The 17738-nt window shown below is 54.9% G+C and overlaps 1 protein-coding gene across 1 annotated transcript in view; it reads left to right on the forward strand.

Moving 5' to 3' along the window:
* aff2 (AF4/FMR2 family, member 2) overlaps positions 1-10748 on the forward strand; it is a 74420-nt gene extending 63672 nt beyond the window's left edge. The window contains exons 19-27 of the mRNA XM_072450335.1: positions 1-119; positions 1481-1611; positions 1675-1738; positions 3534-3670; positions 5511-5582; positions 7712-7805; positions 8306-8352; positions 8779-8999; positions 10510-10748. The exon at positions 1-119 is cut by the window's left edge and continues 158 nt beyond it. Coding sequence (XP_072306436.1) covers positions 1-119; positions 1481-1611; positions 1675-1738; positions 3534-3670; positions 5511-5582; positions 7712-7805; positions 8306-8352; positions 8779-8999; positions 10510-10631 — 1007 coding nt within the window. The 3' untranslated portion in view covers positions 10632-10748. The remainder of the gene's footprint in view (positions 120-1480; positions 1612-1674; positions 1739-3533; positions 3671-5510; positions 5583-7711; positions 7806-8305; positions 8353-8778; positions 9000-10509) is intronic.
* Positions 10749-17738: the final 6990 nt, after the last annotated feature.

Below are 17738 nucleotides of genomic sequence, written 5' to 3' on the forward strand. Positions count from 1 at the left end.
CTGGTCTAGTCCTGGGTTCTGGTCCTGGTCTGGTTCCAGAGGGATCTTCCTCGGTCTCGTCTTCCTCCAGCTCACATCGGCATCGAAGAGGAGAGAACAAGAACCACAGGACCACAGCGGTAAGACCCGCTTTAGTCCCGCTTTAGTCCCGCTTTAGTCCCGCTTTAGTCCCGCTTTAGTCCCGCTTTAGTCCCGCTTTAGACCCGCTTTAGACCCGCTTTAGACCCGCTTTAGTCCTGCTTTAGACCCGCTTTAGTCCCGGTTTAGTCCCGGTTTAGTCCCGATTTAGTCTCGATTTGGACCCGGTTTAGTCTCGCTTTAGTCTCGCTTTAGTCCCGGTTTAGTCCCGGTTTAGTCCCGGTTTAGTCCTGGTTTTCGCTGTCTCTTTGTCTCTTAGTTTTCCCGCTGGGATAATGGAGCTTCATTTAGAATAATTACAGTGGTTATGAAATGATCAGTGAAGTTTGTATAATTTGTGTTTAATCTGTTTGAACAACATAATTAATTTCCTTTAATTGACTGTTAATTATTGTTAAAAAGGTGTCGTGATCTTTGTCTGAAAAACAACGGTTTAAGCTTCAGAGACGAGACAAAACCTCTTTATTTCAGTGACAATTATGTTTATTATGATGTTTATGATGTTTATTATGTTTATTATGATGATTATGATGTTTATGATGTTTATTATGTTTATTATGATGATTATGATGATGTTTATTATGATGATTAACATTAACAATAAGATAAAGGTCCTAAAGTCTGATCAGATCTGATTTCTGGACCTTTAGTCACATTATTCAAACGTCATAAACGGCTCATTTTGTCTATTCAATCATTTGTATGAAGTTTTTGTCAGTGTCATATTTTTGCTGATTAAAACAGAATAAACCTAAAAAAAAAACAGTTTCATCGACTAAAAGTGAACAATAAAGAATAAAAGGAACAATCCCAGAAACATGAAGAGTTCAAACAGAACTAAAACTAAAAGAGACTAAAACTAAAAGAGACTAAAACTAAAAGAGACTAAAACTAAAAGAGACTAAAACTAAAAGAGACCGGGACTCAAAGAGACCGGGACTCAAAGAGACCAGGACTCAAAGAGACCAGGACTCAAAGAGACCTGGACTCAAAGAGACCGGGACTCAAAGAGACCGGGACTCAAAGAGACCGGGACTAAAAGAGACCGGGACTAAAAGAGACCGGGACTCAAAGAGACCGGGACTAAAAGAGACCGGGACTCAAAGAGACCGGGACTAAAAGAGACCGGGACTAAAAGAGACTGAAACAAGTCAAAAAGAGAAAGAAGAGAAAATGTTCATTGTACTTTGTCTTCCAAAAGTGGTGCTTCTGATTTTGGTTTTATGGAAATGTTACAATAAACAACAACAAACACAACACAAACTCCACCTGATGAAGACGTTCTTCACGTTCTTCACGTTCTTCACGTTCTTCACGTTCTTCTTCTGGTCTTTGTGAACAGGAGTCCGAGCCGCACAGTGACAAGTCCAGCGCAGACGGTTATAATCCCGGATCTGGGTCGGACTCCGAGGTCTGGACAGAGACTCTGGAGCCGACGGAAGCGAGCCGGCCCAGGATCTCCTTCAGCGACACGTACGACACTAAACGCTCGTCCAAACTGTGACTTTTCCCCCATAACCGCTTGTGCCTCCGCAGAGTTCACAGCGCCGACTTCCACATGCAAGAGGCCAAACGACTCAAGCACAAGGCCGACAAACTGGTAAACCACGCCATGTGTTCTAGAAGCATCTTTAAGACACTAAAACGTGACTAAGAGCGACAAAAACGTGTGTGAGGGGCGTGGCTAAAGCTAGCGTGTGTGAGGGGCGTGGCTTAAGCTAGTGTGTGTGAGAGGCGTGGCTAAAGCTAGTGTGTGTGAGGGGCGTGGCTAAAGCTAGTGTGTGTGAGGGGCGTGGCTAAAGCTAGCGTGTGTGAGGGGCGTGGCTTAAGCTAGTGTGTGTGAGAGGCGTGGCTAAAGCTAGTGTGTGAGGGGCGTGGCTAAAGCTAGTGTGTGTGAGGGGCGTGGCTAAAGCTAGTGTGTGAGGGGCGTGGCTAAAGCTAGTGTGTGTGAGGGGCGTGGCTAAAGCTAGTGTGTGTGTGAGAGGCATGGCTAAAGCTAGTGCGTGTGAGGGGCGTGGCTAAAGCTAGTGTGTGTGAGGGGCGTGGCTTAAGCTAGTGAGTGTGAGAGGCGTGGCTAAAGCAGGTGTGTGTGAGGGGCGTGGCTAAAGCCAGTGTGTGTGAGGGGCGTGGCTAAAGCAGGTGTGTGTGAGGGGCGTGGCTAAAGCCAGTGTGTGTGAGGGGCGTGGCTAAAGCCAGTGTGTGTGAGGGGCGTGGCTAAAGCCAGTGCGTGTGAGGGGCGTGGCTAAAGCTAGTGCGTGTGAGGGGCGTGGCTAAAGCTAGTGCGTGTGAGGGGCGTGGCTAAAGCTAGTGCGTGTGAGGGGCGTGGCTAAAGCTAGTGCGTGTGAGGGGCGTGGCTAGTGCGTGTGAGGGGCGTGGCTAAAGCTAGTGCGTGTGAGGGGCGTGGCTAAAGCTAGTGCGTGTGAGGGGCGTGGCTAAAGCTAGTGCGTGTGAGGGGCGTGGCTAAAGCTAGTGCGTGTGAGAGGCGTGGCTAAAGCTAGTGCGTGTGAGAGGCGTGGCTAAAGCTAGTGTGTGTGAGGGGCGTGGCTAAAGCTAGTGTGTGTGAGGGGCGTGGCTAAAGCTAGTGCGTGTGAGGGGCGTGGCTAGTGCGTGTGAGGGGCGTGGCTAAAGCTAGTGCGTGTGAGGGGCGTGGCTAAAGCTAGTGCGTGTGAGGGGCGTGGCTAAAGCTAGTGCGTGTGAGGGGCGTGGCTAAAGCTAGTGCGCGTGAGGGGTGTGGCTAAAGCTAATGTGCGTGAGGGGCGTGGCTAAAGCTAGTGTGTGTGAGGGGCGTGGCTAAAGCTAGTGTGTGTGAGGGGCGTGGCTAAAGCTAGTGTGTGTGAGGGGCGTGGCTAAAGCTAGTGTGTGTGAGGGGCGTGGCTAAAGCTAGTGTGTGTGAGGGGCGTGGCTAAAGCTAGTGTGTGTGAGGGGCGTGGCTAAAGCTAGTGTGTGTGAGGGGCGTGGCTAAAGCTAGTGTGTGTGAGGGGCGTGGCTAAAGCTAGTGTGTGTGAGGGGCGTGGCTAAAGCTAGTGTGTGTGAGGGGCGTGGCTAAAGCTAGTGTGTGTGAGGGGCGTGGCTAAAGCTCGGTCAGAGTCCAGGAGAGCCAGATCCTGTTTTGGCGAAACAAGAAACGATGTACTAAAAGCACAAGGCAAACAAATAGAAAACAGACCGATCGTTATAAAATAACTCTGCTGTCGCCATGGAGACGGGCCTCATTACAGCTCAGGTCCGTGTCTGTTCAATGCCACACTGCGGAGCTCAGTTTAATATTATATTATTCCTCATTTCATTCATTTTATTGTCATTTCAAATCAACTTTTACAGAAAGACAAGGTTTTCCCTGAAGCTGCTGCAGCTGAAGGTCCAACATCCAACACTTTGACTTTTCTGTTTCTCAGATGGAGAAGTTTGGAAAAGCAGTGAATTACGCCGACGGAGCTTTGTCGTTTATCCAGTGTGGAAACGCCATGGAGCGAGACCCCCTGGAGGCCAAGTCGCCCTACACCATGTACTCTGAGACCGTGGAGCTCCTCAGGTGAGTGTCCTGATGTTCTCTGAGACCGTGGAGCTCCTCAGGTGAGTGTCCTGATGTTCTCTGAGACCGTGGAGCTCCTCAGGTGAGTGTCCTGATGTTCTCTGAGACCGTGGAGCTCCTCAGGTGAGTGTCCTGATGTTCTCTGAGACCGTGGAGCTCCTCAGGTGAGTGTCCTGATGTTCTCTGAGACCGTGGAGCTCCTCAGGTGAGTGTCCTGATGTTCTCTGAGACCGTGGAGCTCCTCAGGTGAGTGTCCTGATGTACTCTGAGACCGTGGAGCTCCTCAGGTGAGTGTCCTGATGTTCTCTGAGACCGTGGAGCTCCTCAGGTGAGTGTCCTGATGTTCTCTGAGACCGTGGAGCTCCTCAGGTGAGTGTCCTGATGTTCTCTGAGACCGTGGAGCTCCTCAGGTGAGTGTCCTGATGTATTCTGAGACCGTGGAGCTCCTCAGGCAAGTGTCCTGATGTTCTCTGAGACCGTGGAGCTCCTCAGGTGAGTGTCCTGATGTTCTCTGAGACCGTGGAGCTCCTCAGGTGAGTGTCCTGATGTTCTCTGAGACCGTGGAGCTCCTCAGGCAAGTGTCCTGATGTTCTCTGAGACCGTGGAGCTCCTCAGGCGAGTGTCCAGATGTTCTCTGAGACCGTGGAGCTCCTCAGGTGAGTGTCCTGATGTATTCTGAGACAGTGGAGCTCCTCAGGTGAGTGTCCTGATGTTCTCTGAGACCGTGGAGCTCCTCAGGTGAGTGTCCTGATGTTCTCTGAGACCGTGGACCTCCTCAGGTGAGTGTCATGATGTTCTCTGAGACCGTGGAGCTCCTCAGGTGAGTGTCCTGATGTACTCTGAGACCGTGGAGCTCCTCAGGTGAGTGTCCTGATGTTTTCTGAGACCGTGGAGCTCCTCAGGTGAGTGTCCTGATGTTCTCTGAGACCGTGGAGCTCCTCAGGTGAGTGTCCTGATGTATTCTGAGACCGTGGAGCTCCTCAGGCGAGTGTCCTGATGTTCTCTGAGACCGTGGAGCTCCTCAGGCGAGTGTCCTGATGTTCTCTGAGACCGTGGAGCTCCTCAGGTGAGTGTCCTGATGTTCTCTGAGACCGTGGAGCTCCTCAGGTGAGTGTCCTGATGTTCTCTGAGACCGTGGAGCTCCTCAGGTGAGTGTCCTGATGTTCTCTGAGACCGTGGACCTCCTCAGGTGAGTGTCCTGATGTTCTCTGAGACCGTGGAGCTCCTCAGGTGAGTGTCCTGATGTTCTCTGAGACCGTGGAGCTCCTCAGGTGAGTGTCCTGATGTTCTCTGAGACCGTGGAGCTCCTCAGGCAAGTGTCCTGATGTTCTCTGAGACCGTGGAGCTCCTCAGGCGAGTGTCCAGATGTTCTCTGAGACCGTGGAGCTCCTCAGGCGAGTGTCCTGATGTATTCTGAGACAGTGGAGCTCCTCAGGTGAGTGTCCTGATGTTCTCTGAGACCGTGGAGCTCCTCAGGTGAGTGTCCTGATGTTCTCTGAGACCGTGGAGCTCCTCAGGTGAGTGTCCTGATGTTCTCTGAGACCGTGGACCTCCTCAGGTGAGTGTCCTGATGTTCTCTGAGACCGTGGAGCTCCTCAGGTGAGTGTCCTGATGTTCTCTGAGACCGTGGACCTCCTCAGGTGAGTGTCCTGATGTTCTCTGAGACCGTGGAGCTCCTCAGGTGAGTGTCCTGATGTACTCTGAGACCGTGGAGCTCCTCAGGTGAGTGTCCTGATGTTCTCTGAGACCGTGGAGCTCCTCAGGTGAGTGTCCTGATGTATTCTGAGACAGTGGAGCTCCTCAGGCGAGTGTCCTGATGTTCTCTTCGTCTCGTTCTCAGATACGCCATGAGGTTAAAGAACTTCATTGGCCACTCGTCCTCCACCAACGAGAAGAAACTGGCCGTGCTCTGGTGAGTTCACTGCTCGTGGTCGACTCGTCTTTTCTGTAGCGACGTCTCAGAAGCTTCTGCACAAACGTCCAACATTTATGTTTGAAGTGAAATCTGAGCTCAACGTGAGCGAAAACTCTAAATGTGACGGAATAAAACTGAGCAGACGGATGAGACACTTTGGAGACACTTTGGAGACACTTTGGAAACACTTTGGAAACACTTTGGAGACACTTTGGAGTCTTAATCCAAACGAACTGACTGAAACCAACGTTTTTGGCGCATCGTTTAAAATAAAAACACCGTTAAAATCTACGTCAGTTCCTAGTTTTACTTCAGTCTTTTTTCGAGCGCCCCGGCCTCTGAGGAGCGCCCGGCCTCTGAAGAGCGCCCTGGCCTCTGAAGAGCGCCCTGGCCTCTGAAGAGCGCCCTGGCCTCTGAAGAGCGCCCGGCCTCTGAAGAGCGCCCTGGCCTCTGAAGAGCGCCCGGCCTCTGAAGAGCGCCCTGGCCTCTGAAGAGCGCCCGGCCTCTGAAGAGCGCCCTGGCCTCTGAAGAGCGCCCTGGCCTCTGAAGAGCGCCCGGCCTCTGAAGAGCGCCCGGCCTCTGAAGAGCGCCCGGCCTCTGAAGAGCGCCCTGGCCTCTGAAGAGCGCCCTGGCCTCTGAAGAGCGCCCGGCCTCTGAAGAGCGCCCTGGCCTCTGTCTGAAGAGCGCCCGGCCTCTGAAGAGCGCCCTGGCCTCTGAGGAGCGCCCTGGCCTCTGAAGAGCGCCCGGCCTCTGAAGAGCGCCCTGGCCTCTGAAGAGCGCCCTGGCCTCTGAAGAGCGCCCGGCCTCTGAAGAGCGCCCTGGCCTCTGTCTGAGGAGCGCCCGGCCTCTGAAGAGCGCCCTGGCCTCTGAAGAGCGCCCTGGCCTCTGAAGAGCGCCCTGGCCTCTGAAGAGCGCCCGGCCTCTGAAGAGCGCCCTGGCCTCTGAAGAGCGCCCGGCCTCTGAAGAGCGCCCTGGCCTCTGAGGAGCGCCCGGCCTCTGAAGAGCGCCCTGGCCTCTGAAGAGCGCCCTGGCCTCTGAAGAGCGCCCTGGCCTCTGAAGAGCGCCCGGCCTCTGAAGAGCGCCCTGGCCTCTGTCTGAAGAGCGCCCGGCCTCTGAAGAGTGCCCTGGCCTCTGAGGAGCGCCCGGCCTCTGAAGAGCGCCCTGGCCTCTGAAGAGCGCCCTGGCCTCTGAAGAGCGCCCTGGCCTCTGAAGAGCGCCCGGCCTCTGAAGAGCGCCCTGGCCTCTGTCTGAGGAGCGCCCGGCCTCTGAAGAGCGCCCTGGCCTCTGAAGAGCGCCCTGGCCTCTGAAGAGCGCCCGGCCTCTGAGGAGCGCCCTGGCCTCTGTCTGAGGAGCGCCCGGCCTCTGAAGAGCGCCCTGGCCTCTGAAGAGCGCCCTGGCCTCTGAAGAGCGCCCGGCCTCTGAAGAGCGCCCTGGCCTCTGAGGAGCGCCCGGCCTCTGAAGAGCGCCCTGGCCTCTGAAGAGCGCCCTGGCCTCTGAAGAGCGCCCTGGCCTCTGAAGAGCGCCCGGCCTCTGAAGAGCGCCCTGGCCTCTGAAGAGCGCCCGGCCTCTGAAGAGCGCCCTGGCCTCTGAAGAGCGCCCTGGCCTCTGAAGAGCGCCCGGCCTCTGAAGAGCGCCCTGGCCTCTGTCTGAAGAGCGCCCGGCCTCTGAAGAGCGCCCGGCCTCTGAAGAGTGCCCTGGCCTCTGAGGAGCGCCCGGCCTCTGAAGAGCGCCCGGCCTCTGAAGAGCGCCCTGGCCTCTGTCTGAGGAGCGCCCGGCCTCTGAAGAGCGCCCTGGCCTCTGAAGAGCGCCCTGGCCTCTGAAGAGCGCCCGGCCTCTGAAGAGCGCCCTGGCCTCTGTCTGAGGAGCGCCCGGCCTCTGAAGAGCGCCCTGGCCTCTGAAGAGCGCCCTGGCCTCTGAAGAGCGCCCGGCCTCTGAAGAGCGCCCTGGCCTCTGAAGAGCGCCCGGCCTCTGAAGAGCGCCCTGGCCTCTGAAGAGCGCCCTGGCCTCTGAAGAGCGCCCTGGCCTCTGAAGAGCGCCCCGGCCTCTGAAGAGCGCCCGGCCTCTGAAGAGCGCCCCGGCCTCTGAAGAGCGCCCTGGCCTCTGAAGAGTGTGTTTTCTGTCCTCAGTCACCGCTGCCTGTCGCTGCTTTACCTGAGGATGTTCCAGCTCAAGAAGGACCACGCCCTCAAATACTCCCGCACGCTCATGGAATACTTCAAGGTACTTCACGCAGACGTGTACTTGACGCAGACGTGTACTTCACGCATACACACACGTGTACTTCACGCAGACGTGTACTTCACGCAGACACAGACGTGTACTTCACGCAGACGTGTACTTCACGCAGACACAGACGTGTACTTCACGCAGACGTGTACTTGACGCAGACGTGTACTTCACGCATACACACACGTGTACTTCACGCAGACGTGTACTTCACGCAGACACAGACGTGTACTTCACGCAGACGTGTACTTCACGCAGACACAGACGTGTACTTCACGCAGACACAGACGTGTACTTCACGCAGACACAGACGTGTACTTCACGCAGACGTGTACTTCACGCAGACGTGTACTTCACGCAGACACAGACGTGTACTTCACGCAGACACAGACGTGTACTTCACGCAGACGTGTACTTCACGCAGACGTGTACGTCACGTGTTGTAGGTCCTCGAACTTTGTGTGACTGACGTTTTATTTGTTTGTTTTGCACAGAATTCTGCCAAAGGTTCTCAGCAGTCTCCCTGGAGGACCAACGGAAAGTGAGTCCAACGCTGCACCACAAGAGCCAATCAGGAGCCAGGATTTAGAAAGCACACGCCCCTTCCCTTAGCAATGAGCTGTGCGAGCCGTCAATCAAATCTGTCGCTAACACGAGCTGAAACGGACCACGGCGACCGAAGGCTCCCGATTGGTCAGTTATTTGAAGCAGCAGTGAGACAGGAAGAGGAGCAGATGTGAGATGAGCTCACTTCCTGTTTGGAGCGCGGCGGCTAACGTGCTAGCTACGTCCACTTACATGCGGTCTATAGCGACTCCTCTGTAGGACTCACCATGTACTCAAAGCCTCCTCCTTTCTGCTGTGCTCTTAACTAACGAGTCAAATAAAACAATTAACTAAACGACCAAACGCCACAGTCTCAAATCACAAACGTCGACACCGATCGTAACGAGAGCTTTTGTTTTAGAGTGAACGGAGCGCCGTCCCCCCTCGCCATCAGCCCCTCCCCCGCAGGGAACGGGGCGGGGCCAGGCTCAGGGGGCGGAGTCAGCGTCACAGGAACAGGAAGCGTCTCCATCCCTCAGCGAATCCACCACATGGCGTCGAGTCACGTGACCATCACCAACAACATCCTGCGCAGCTACGAGACCTGGGAAACTGCAGAGCGGCTCACGGCCGAGTGTTCAGGTACTCGAGCGGGTACTCGACCAGGACTAGAACTGGTCTGAACCGGGTACTCGACCAGGACTAGAACTGGTCTGAACCGGGTACTCGACCAGGACTAGAACTGGTCTGAACCGGGTACTCGACCAGGGCTAGAACTGGTCTGAACCGGGTACTCGACCAGGACTAGAACTGGTCTGAACCAGGTACTCGACCAGGGCGGCTCGACCAGGGCTAGAACTGGTCTGAACCGGGTACTCGACCAGGACTAGAGCTGGTCTGAACCGGGTACTCGACCAGGACTAGAGCTGGTCTGAACCGGGTACTCGACCAGGACTAGAGCTGGTCTGAACCGGGTACTCAACCAGGACTAGAACTGGGTACTCGACCAGGACTTGAACCGGGTACTCGACCAGGACTAGAACCGGGTACTCGACCAGGACTTGAACTGGGTACTCGACCAGGACTTGAACCGGGTACTCGACCAGGACTAGAGCTGGTCTGAACCGGGTACTCGACCAGGACTAGAGCTGGTCTGAACCGGGTACTCGACCAGGACTAGAACTGCTCTGAACCGGGTACTCAACCAGGACTAGAACCGGGTACTCGACCAGGACTAGAACTGGTCTGAACTGGGTACTCGACCAGGACTTGAACCGGGTACTCGACCAGGACTAGAACCGGGTACTCGACCAGGACTTGAACCGGGTACTCGACCAGGACTAGAACTGGTCTGAACCGGGTACTCGACCAGAGCTAGAACTGGTCTGAACCGGGTACTCGACCAGGACTAGAGCTGGTCTGAACCGGGTACTCGACCAGGACTAGAGCTGGTCTGAACCGGGTACTCGATCAGGACTAGAACTGGTCTGAACCGGGTACTCAACCAGGACTAGAACCGGGTACTCGACCGGGACTTGAACCGGGTACTCGACCAGGACTTGAACCGGGTACTCGACCAGGACTAGAGCTGGTCTGAACCGGGTACTCGACCAGGACTAGAGCTGGTCTGAACCGGGTACTCGACCAGGACTAGAACTGGTCTGAACCGGGTACTCGACCAGGACTAGAGCTGGTCTGAATCAGGTACTCGACCAGGACTAGAGCTGGTCTGAACCGGGTACTCGACCAGGACTAGAACTGGTCTGAACCGGGTACTCAACCAGGACTAGAACCGGGTACTCGACCAGGACTTGAACCGGGTACTCGACCAGGACTAGAGCTGGTCTGAACCGGGTACTCAACCAGGACTAGAGCTGGTCTGAACCGGGTACTCGACGAGGATTAAAGCTGGTCTGAACCGGGTACTCGACCAGGACTAGAACTGGTCTGAACCGGGTACTCAACCAGGACTAGAACCGGGTACTCGACCAGGACTAGAACCGGTCTGAACCGGGTCTGAAACCGGGTCTGAACAGGACTTGAACCGGACTTGAACCGGACTTGAACCGGACTTGAACCGGACTTGAAGTGGACTTTTCTACCCTTGTGTGTGGATGTGTGTGAAAACTAACCTCGTGTTTCTTCTCTTAAGATTTCTTCGTGGAGCTGGACTCGGTGATGAAGCCTCTGACGCAGCAGAGCAGCATGAGCGCTCTGGTCAGATACGTCCGCCAGGGTCTGACCTGGCTCAGGATCGACACTAATCTGACCTGAGAGCGCTGGAGACGCCACTGAAACCACAACACCAGGAAAAGACCGGGAAAACACCAGGAAAACACCAGGAGTACAACTCCCACTGCCCCAACGTCCAGCTACATGCTAACGCTACAAGACGAGGAACCACACTGCCCCCCAACGTACAGCTACATGCTAACGCTACAAGACGAGGAACCACACTGCCCCCCAACGTCCAGCTACATGCTAACGCTACAAGACAAGGGACCACACTGCCCCCCCAACGTCCAGCTACATTCTAACGCTACAAGACGAGGAACCACACTGCCCCCCCAACGTCCAGCTACATGCTAACGCTACAAGACGAGGAACCACACTGCCCCCCCAACGTCCAGCTACATGCTAACGCTACAAGACGAGGAACCACACTGCCCCCCCAAAGTCCAGCTACATGCTAACAAGACGAGGAACCACACTGCCCCCCCAACGTCCAGCTACATGCTAACGCTACAAGACGAGGGACCACACTGCCCCCCCAACGTCCAGCTACATGCTAACGCTACAAGACGAGGGACCACACTGCCCCCCCAACGTCCAGCTACATGCTAACGCTACAAGACGAGGGACCACACTGCCCCCCAACGTCCAGCTACATGCTAACGCTACAAGACGAGGAACCACACTGCCCCCCAACGTCCAGCTACATGCTAACGCTACAAGACGAGGAACCACACTGCCCCCCAACGTCCAGCTACATGCTAACGCTACAAGACGAGGGACCACACTGCCCCCCCAACGTCCAGCTACATGCTAACGCTACAAGACGAGGAACCACACTGCCCCCCCAACGTCCAGCTACATGCTAACGCTACAAGACGAGGAACCACACTGCCCCCCCAACGTCCAGCTACATGCTAACGCTACAAGACGAGGGACCACACTGCCCCCCCAACGTCCAGCTACATGCTAACGCTACAAGACGAGGGACCACACTGCCCCCCCAACGTCCAGCTACATGCTAACGCTACAAGACGAGGGACCACACTGCCCCCCCAACGTCCAGCTACATGCTAACGCTACAAGACGAGGGACCACACTGCCCCCCCAACGTCCAGCTACATGCTAACGCTACAAGACGATGAACCACACTGCCCCCCCAACGTCCAGCTACATGCTAACGCTACAAGACGAGGAACCACACTGCCCCCCCAACGTCCAGCTACATGCTAACGCTACAAGACGAGGAACCACACTGCCCCCCCAACGTCCAGCTACATGCTAACGCTACAAGACGAGGAACCACACTGCCCCCCCAACGTCCAGCTACATGCTAACGCTACAAGACGAGGGAACCACACTGCCCCCCAACGTCCAGCTACATGCTAACGCTACAAGAGGAGGAACCACACTGCCCCCCCCAACGTCCAGCTACATGCTAACGCTACAAGACGAGGGACCACACTGCCCCCCCAACGTCCAGCTACATGCTAACGCTACAAGACGAGGGACCACACTGCCCCCCAACGTCCAGCTACATGCTAACGCTACAAGACGAGGAACCACACTGCCCCCCCAACGTCCAGCTACATGCTAACGCTACAAGACGAGGAACCACACTGCCCCCCCAACGTCCAGCTACATGCTAACGCTACAAGACGAGGAACCACACTGCCCCCCCAACGTCCAGCTACATGCTAACGCTACAAGACGAGGAACCACACTGCCCCCCCAACGTCCAGCTACATGCTAACGCTACAAGACGAGGAACCACACTGCCCCCCCAACGTCCAGCTACATGCTAACGCTACAAGACGAGGAACCACACTGCCCCCCCAACGTCCAGCTACATGCTAACGCTACAAGACGAGGGAACCACACTGCCCCCCAACGTCCAGCTACATGCTAACGCTACAAGACGAGGAACCACACTGCCCCCCCCAACGTCCAGCTACATGCTAACGCTACAAGACGAGGGACCACACTGCCCCCCCAACGTCCAGCTACATGCTAACGCTACAAGACGAGGGACCACACTGCCCCCCAACGTCCAGCTACATGCTAACGCTACAAGACGAGGAACCACACTGCCCCCCCAACGTCCAGCTACATGCTAACGCTACAAGACGAGGAACCACACTGCCCCCCCAACGTCCAGCTACATGCTAACGCTACAAGACGAGGAACCACACTGCCCCCCCAACGTCCAGCTACATGCTAACGCTACAAGACGAGGAACCACACTGCCCCCCCCAACGTCCAGCTACATGCTAACGCTACAAGACGAGGAACCACACTGCCCCCCCAACGTCCAGCTACATGCTAACGCTACAAGACGAGGAACCACACTGCCCCCCCAACGTCCAGCTACATGCTAACGCTACAAGACGAGGGAACCACACTGCCCCCCAACGTCCAGCTACATGCTAACGCTACAAGACGAGGAACCACACTGCCCCCCCCAACGTCCAGCTACATGCTAACGCTACAAGACGAGGGACCACACTGCCCCCCCAACGTCCAGCTACATGCTAACGCTACAAGACGAGGGACCACACTGCCCCCCAACGTCCAGCTACATGCTAACGCTACAAGACGAGGAACCACACTGCCCCCCCAACGTTCAGCTACATGCTAACGCTACAAGACGAGGAACCACACTGCCCCCCCAACGTCCAGCTACATGCTAACGCTACAAGACGAGGAACCACACTGCCCCCCCAACGTCCAGCTACATGCTAACGCTACAAGACGAGGAACCACACTGCCCCCCCCAACGTCCAGCTACATGCTAACGCTACAAGACGAGGGACCACACTGCCCCCAACGTCCAGCTACATGCTAACGCTACAAGACGAGGGACCACACTGCCCTCCAACGTCCAGCTACATGCTAACGCTACAAGACGAGGAACCACACTGCCCCCCCAACGTCCAGCTACATGCTAACGCTACAAGACGAGGAACCACACTGCCCCCCCAACGTCCAGCTACATGCTAACGCTACAAGACGAGGAACCACACTGCCCCCCCAACGTCCAGCTACATGCTAACGCTACAAGACGAGGAACCACACTGCCCCCCCAAAGTCCAGCTACATGCTAACGCTACAAGACGAAGAACCACACTGCCCCCACAACGTCCAGCTACATGCTAACGCTACAAGACGAGGAACCACACTGCCCCCCCAACGTCCAGCTACATGCTAACGCTACAAGACGAGGAACCACACTGCCCCCCCAACGTCCAGCTACATGCTAACGCTACAAGACGAGGAACCACACTGCCCCCCCAACGTCCAGCTACATGCTAACGCTACAAGACGAGGAACCACACTGCCCCCCAACGTCTAGCTACATGCTAACGCTACAAGACGAGGATTACAAAAGGAGAACCACACTGCCATCTACAGCCTGTACCACAACGACAAGCAAAAACCCGGGCTACAAGTGGAGAGAAGAACTACAACTCCCACCGGACCCGGGCGGTTCTGAGAGCCACAAGCAAACTTCTGCCAGACTTTACCACGACGACGGACTACAATGAGTGAGAAACGGACTACGACTTCCAAAGACCAACCGTTCAAGAGAAGCTGCTTCATACTCAAAATGAAAACCAAAAGTCTGACTCTTTAACTCGACTTGTGCAATAACTTAGACTAACAAGCGAGGAAAAGAACTACGACAACTAAATCTCTGCTAAATCTACAAAACATGAACTCATTTGTACGACTAAACGATGCTACTATTTCTGGAACCGAACAAACCAAAATGTGTTGAAAGAAATCTTTAAGTCTGAAAACTGAAGATTTGGACCTAAACTCCAAACGCCAAAAATCCAATAGTTTGAGCTTGGACTACAAAGTGAGAAAGAACTACAAGTCCCATAACCCCTCACACCAGAGCGAGAGAACTACAAGTCCCATAATCCCTCACACCAGAGCGAGAGAACTACAAGTCCCATAATCCCTCACACCAGAGCGAGAGAACTACAAGTCCCATAATCCCTCACACCAGAGCGAAAGAACTACAAGTCCCATAACCCCTCACACCAGAGCGAGAGAACTACAAGTCCCATAATCCCTCACACCAGAGCGAGAGAACTACAAGTCCCATAACCCCTCAGACCAGAGCGAAAGGACTACAAGTCCCATAACCCATCAGACCAGAGCGAAAGAACTACAAGTCCCATAACCCCTCAGACCAGAGCGAAAGAACTACAAGTCCCATAACCCCTCAGACCAGAGCGAAAGAACTACAAGTCCCATAACCCATCAGACCAGAGCGAAAGAACTACAAGTCCCATAACCCATCAGACCAGAGCGAAAGAACTACAAGTCCCATAACCCTCAGACCAGAGCGAAATAACTACAAGTCCCATAACCCTCAGACCAGAGCGAAAGAACTACAAGTCCCATAACCCTCACACCAGAGCGAAAGAACTACAAGTCCCATAACCCTCAGACCAGAGCGAAAGAACTACAAGTCCCATAACCCATCACACCAGAGCGAAAGAACTACAAGTCCCATAACCCCTCACACCAGAGCGAGAGAACTACAAGTCCCATAACCCCTCACACCAGAGCGAAAGAACTACAAGTCCCATAACCCCTCACACCAGAGCGAGAGAACTACAAGTCCCATAACCCCTCAGACCAGAGCGAAAGGACTACAAGTCCCATAACCCATCAGACCAGAGCGAAAGAACTACAAGTCCCATAACCCATCAGACCAGAGCGAAAGAACTACAAGTCCCATAACCCATCAGACCAGAGCGAAAGAACTACAAGTCCCATAACCCATCACACCAGAGCGAAAGAACTACAAGTCCCATAACCCATCACACCAGAGCGAAAGAACTACAAGTCCCATAACCCCTCACACCAGAGCGAGAGAACTACAAGTCCCATAACCCCTCACACCAGAGCGAAAGAACTACAAGTCCCATAACCCCTCACACCAGAGCGAGAGAACTACAAGTCCCATAACCCCTCACACCAGAGCGAGAGAACTACAAGTCCCATAACCCCTCACACCAGAGCGTTGAACGTGGTTCTTCTGGAGGAATTGACACTTTTATAGAAGATAAAATATGAAAAGTGAAGTTTTGGAGAAAGTCGTGACCATCAAACACTTTGAAAACATGAATCTTTCTAGAATTCTTTTGTGCGTTTCACAAACTGATTTTAGTCGTTCGATCTGGTTCTGCTTTGTGATTGGACCAAACACGAAACGTTCCAGTTCCTGAGCTGGTTCTGAAGCAGGTTCTGGTTCCAGTTCCAGTGCTGGTTCTGAAGCAGGAGCAGGAGCTGGTTCCTGTTTAGTCCCTGTTTAGGGTCTAAACAGCTCCTCTCGTCGTCTCTGCTCCTGTTGCCATAGAAACAGGAGCTTCCACATGTCAGTGTTTTGTGGTCCAGGAGGTTTTGGGTTTGAGACGCTCGGACCACGTGAGTGTACATAATGTGGGCCACGTGAGTGTACATAATCTGGGCCACACGAGTGTACATAATCTGGGCCACACGAGTGTACATAATCTGGGCCACACGATTGTACATAATCTGGGCCACACGAGTGTACATAATCTGGGCCACATGAGTGTACATAATCTGGGCCACATGAGTGTACATAATCTGGGCCACATGAGTGTACATAATCTGGGCCACATGAGTGTACATAATCTGGGCCACATGAGTGTACATAATCTGGGCCACATGAGTGTACATAATCTGGGCCACATGAGTGTACATAATCTGGGCCACATGAGTGTACATAACGTTTATGAAAGTGAAACTGTGAATGAAGATTATGACCGTCTCAGTTTGCGTCTGCACGAAACAACAAAGCCACAAACAAACGTTTATAGTGCATTTCACTTCATCGCTTCAGCCTTGATGTGTCACCATGGAGACTAAACCATGGAGACTAAACCATGGAGACTAAACCATGGAGACTAAACCATGGAGACTAAACCATGGAGACTAAACCATGGAGACTAAACCATGGAGACTAAACCATGGAGGTGTTTAATGCCATAGCGTGTGGTCATCTGGACACGTTTCACTCTCATCCAAGAGTCATTCTCAATCTGTGGATCTAGTTTGAGATATATATCCTACTCTGAGTAAGCCCCGCCCACTAGGCGGAGCCTGTCGATAATAGCCTGGTTAATTCCCCCTGAAACTAATCTTTGTTACCCTAACAGTCATGTAATGGGCCATAGAGCCTCTCGCCCTCTGAGCCGGTGGGCACCTCGCCCTCTGAGCCGGGGGGCGTCTCTCGCCCTCTGGGCCGGGGGGCGTCACTCGCCCTCTGGGCCGGGGGGCGTCTCTCGCCCTCTGGGCCGGGGGGCGTCTCTCGCCCTCTGGGCCGGGGGGCGTCTCTCGCCCTCTGGGCCGGGGGGCGTCACTCGCCCTCTGAGCCGGGGAACATCTCTTGGTTCTCTTTAGAGTCTTCTCTTGTAAACCTGATGTTCAGGTCCACACTGATGTGCTCTGAGAAGACTTGAAAGAGCCTGAAAAGTAGGTCAGTGCCTTCTTCTCAAAGTGCTCCATGTACATCTTGGTCACTATGGAGACGGGAGAGCCCATGGCACAGCCGGGAATCTGTCTGCAGTGCCCCCTGGTGTTCAGACAGATGTCCAGTAGTTTGCAGATGTGTTCAGGTTTCAGTTTGGTCCTGTCCTGCAGGCGGCGTACTCCTGCAGGCGGCGTACTCCTGCAGGCGGCGGCCTCCTGCAGGCGGCGGCCTCCTGCAGGCGGCGGCCTCCTGCAGGCGGCGGCCTCCTGCAGGCGGCGTACTCCTGTAGGCGGCCTCCTCCTGCAGTCCTCCTGCAGGCGGCGTCCTCCTGCAGGCGGCGTCCTCCTGCAGGCGGCCTCCTCCTGCAGGCGGCCTCCTCCTGCAGGCGGCCTCCTCCTGCAGGCGGCCTCCTCCTGCAGGCGGCCTCCTCCTGCAGGCGGCGTACTCCTGTAGGCGGCCTCCTCCTGCAGTCCTCCTGCAGGCGGCGTCCTCCTACAGGCGGCGTCCTCCTGCAGGCGGCCTCCTCCTGCAGGCGGCCTCCTCCTGCAGGCGGCGTACTCCTGTAGGCGGCCTCCTCCTGCAGTCCTCCTGCAGGCGGCCTCCTCCTGCAGGCGGCGTCCTCCTGCAGGCGGCCT

Source organism: Eucyclogobius newberryi, unplaced genomic scaffold (genome assembly GCF_026437365.1).
Source record: "Eucyclogobius newberryi isolate DKJ021-1_F unplaced genomic scaffold, fEucNew1.0.hap1 SCAF_1, whole genome shotgun sequence".
Classification (NCBI taxonomy): domain Eukaryota; kingdom Metazoa; phylum Chordata; class Actinopteri; order Gobiiformes; family Gobiidae; genus Eucyclogobius; species Eucyclogobius newberryi.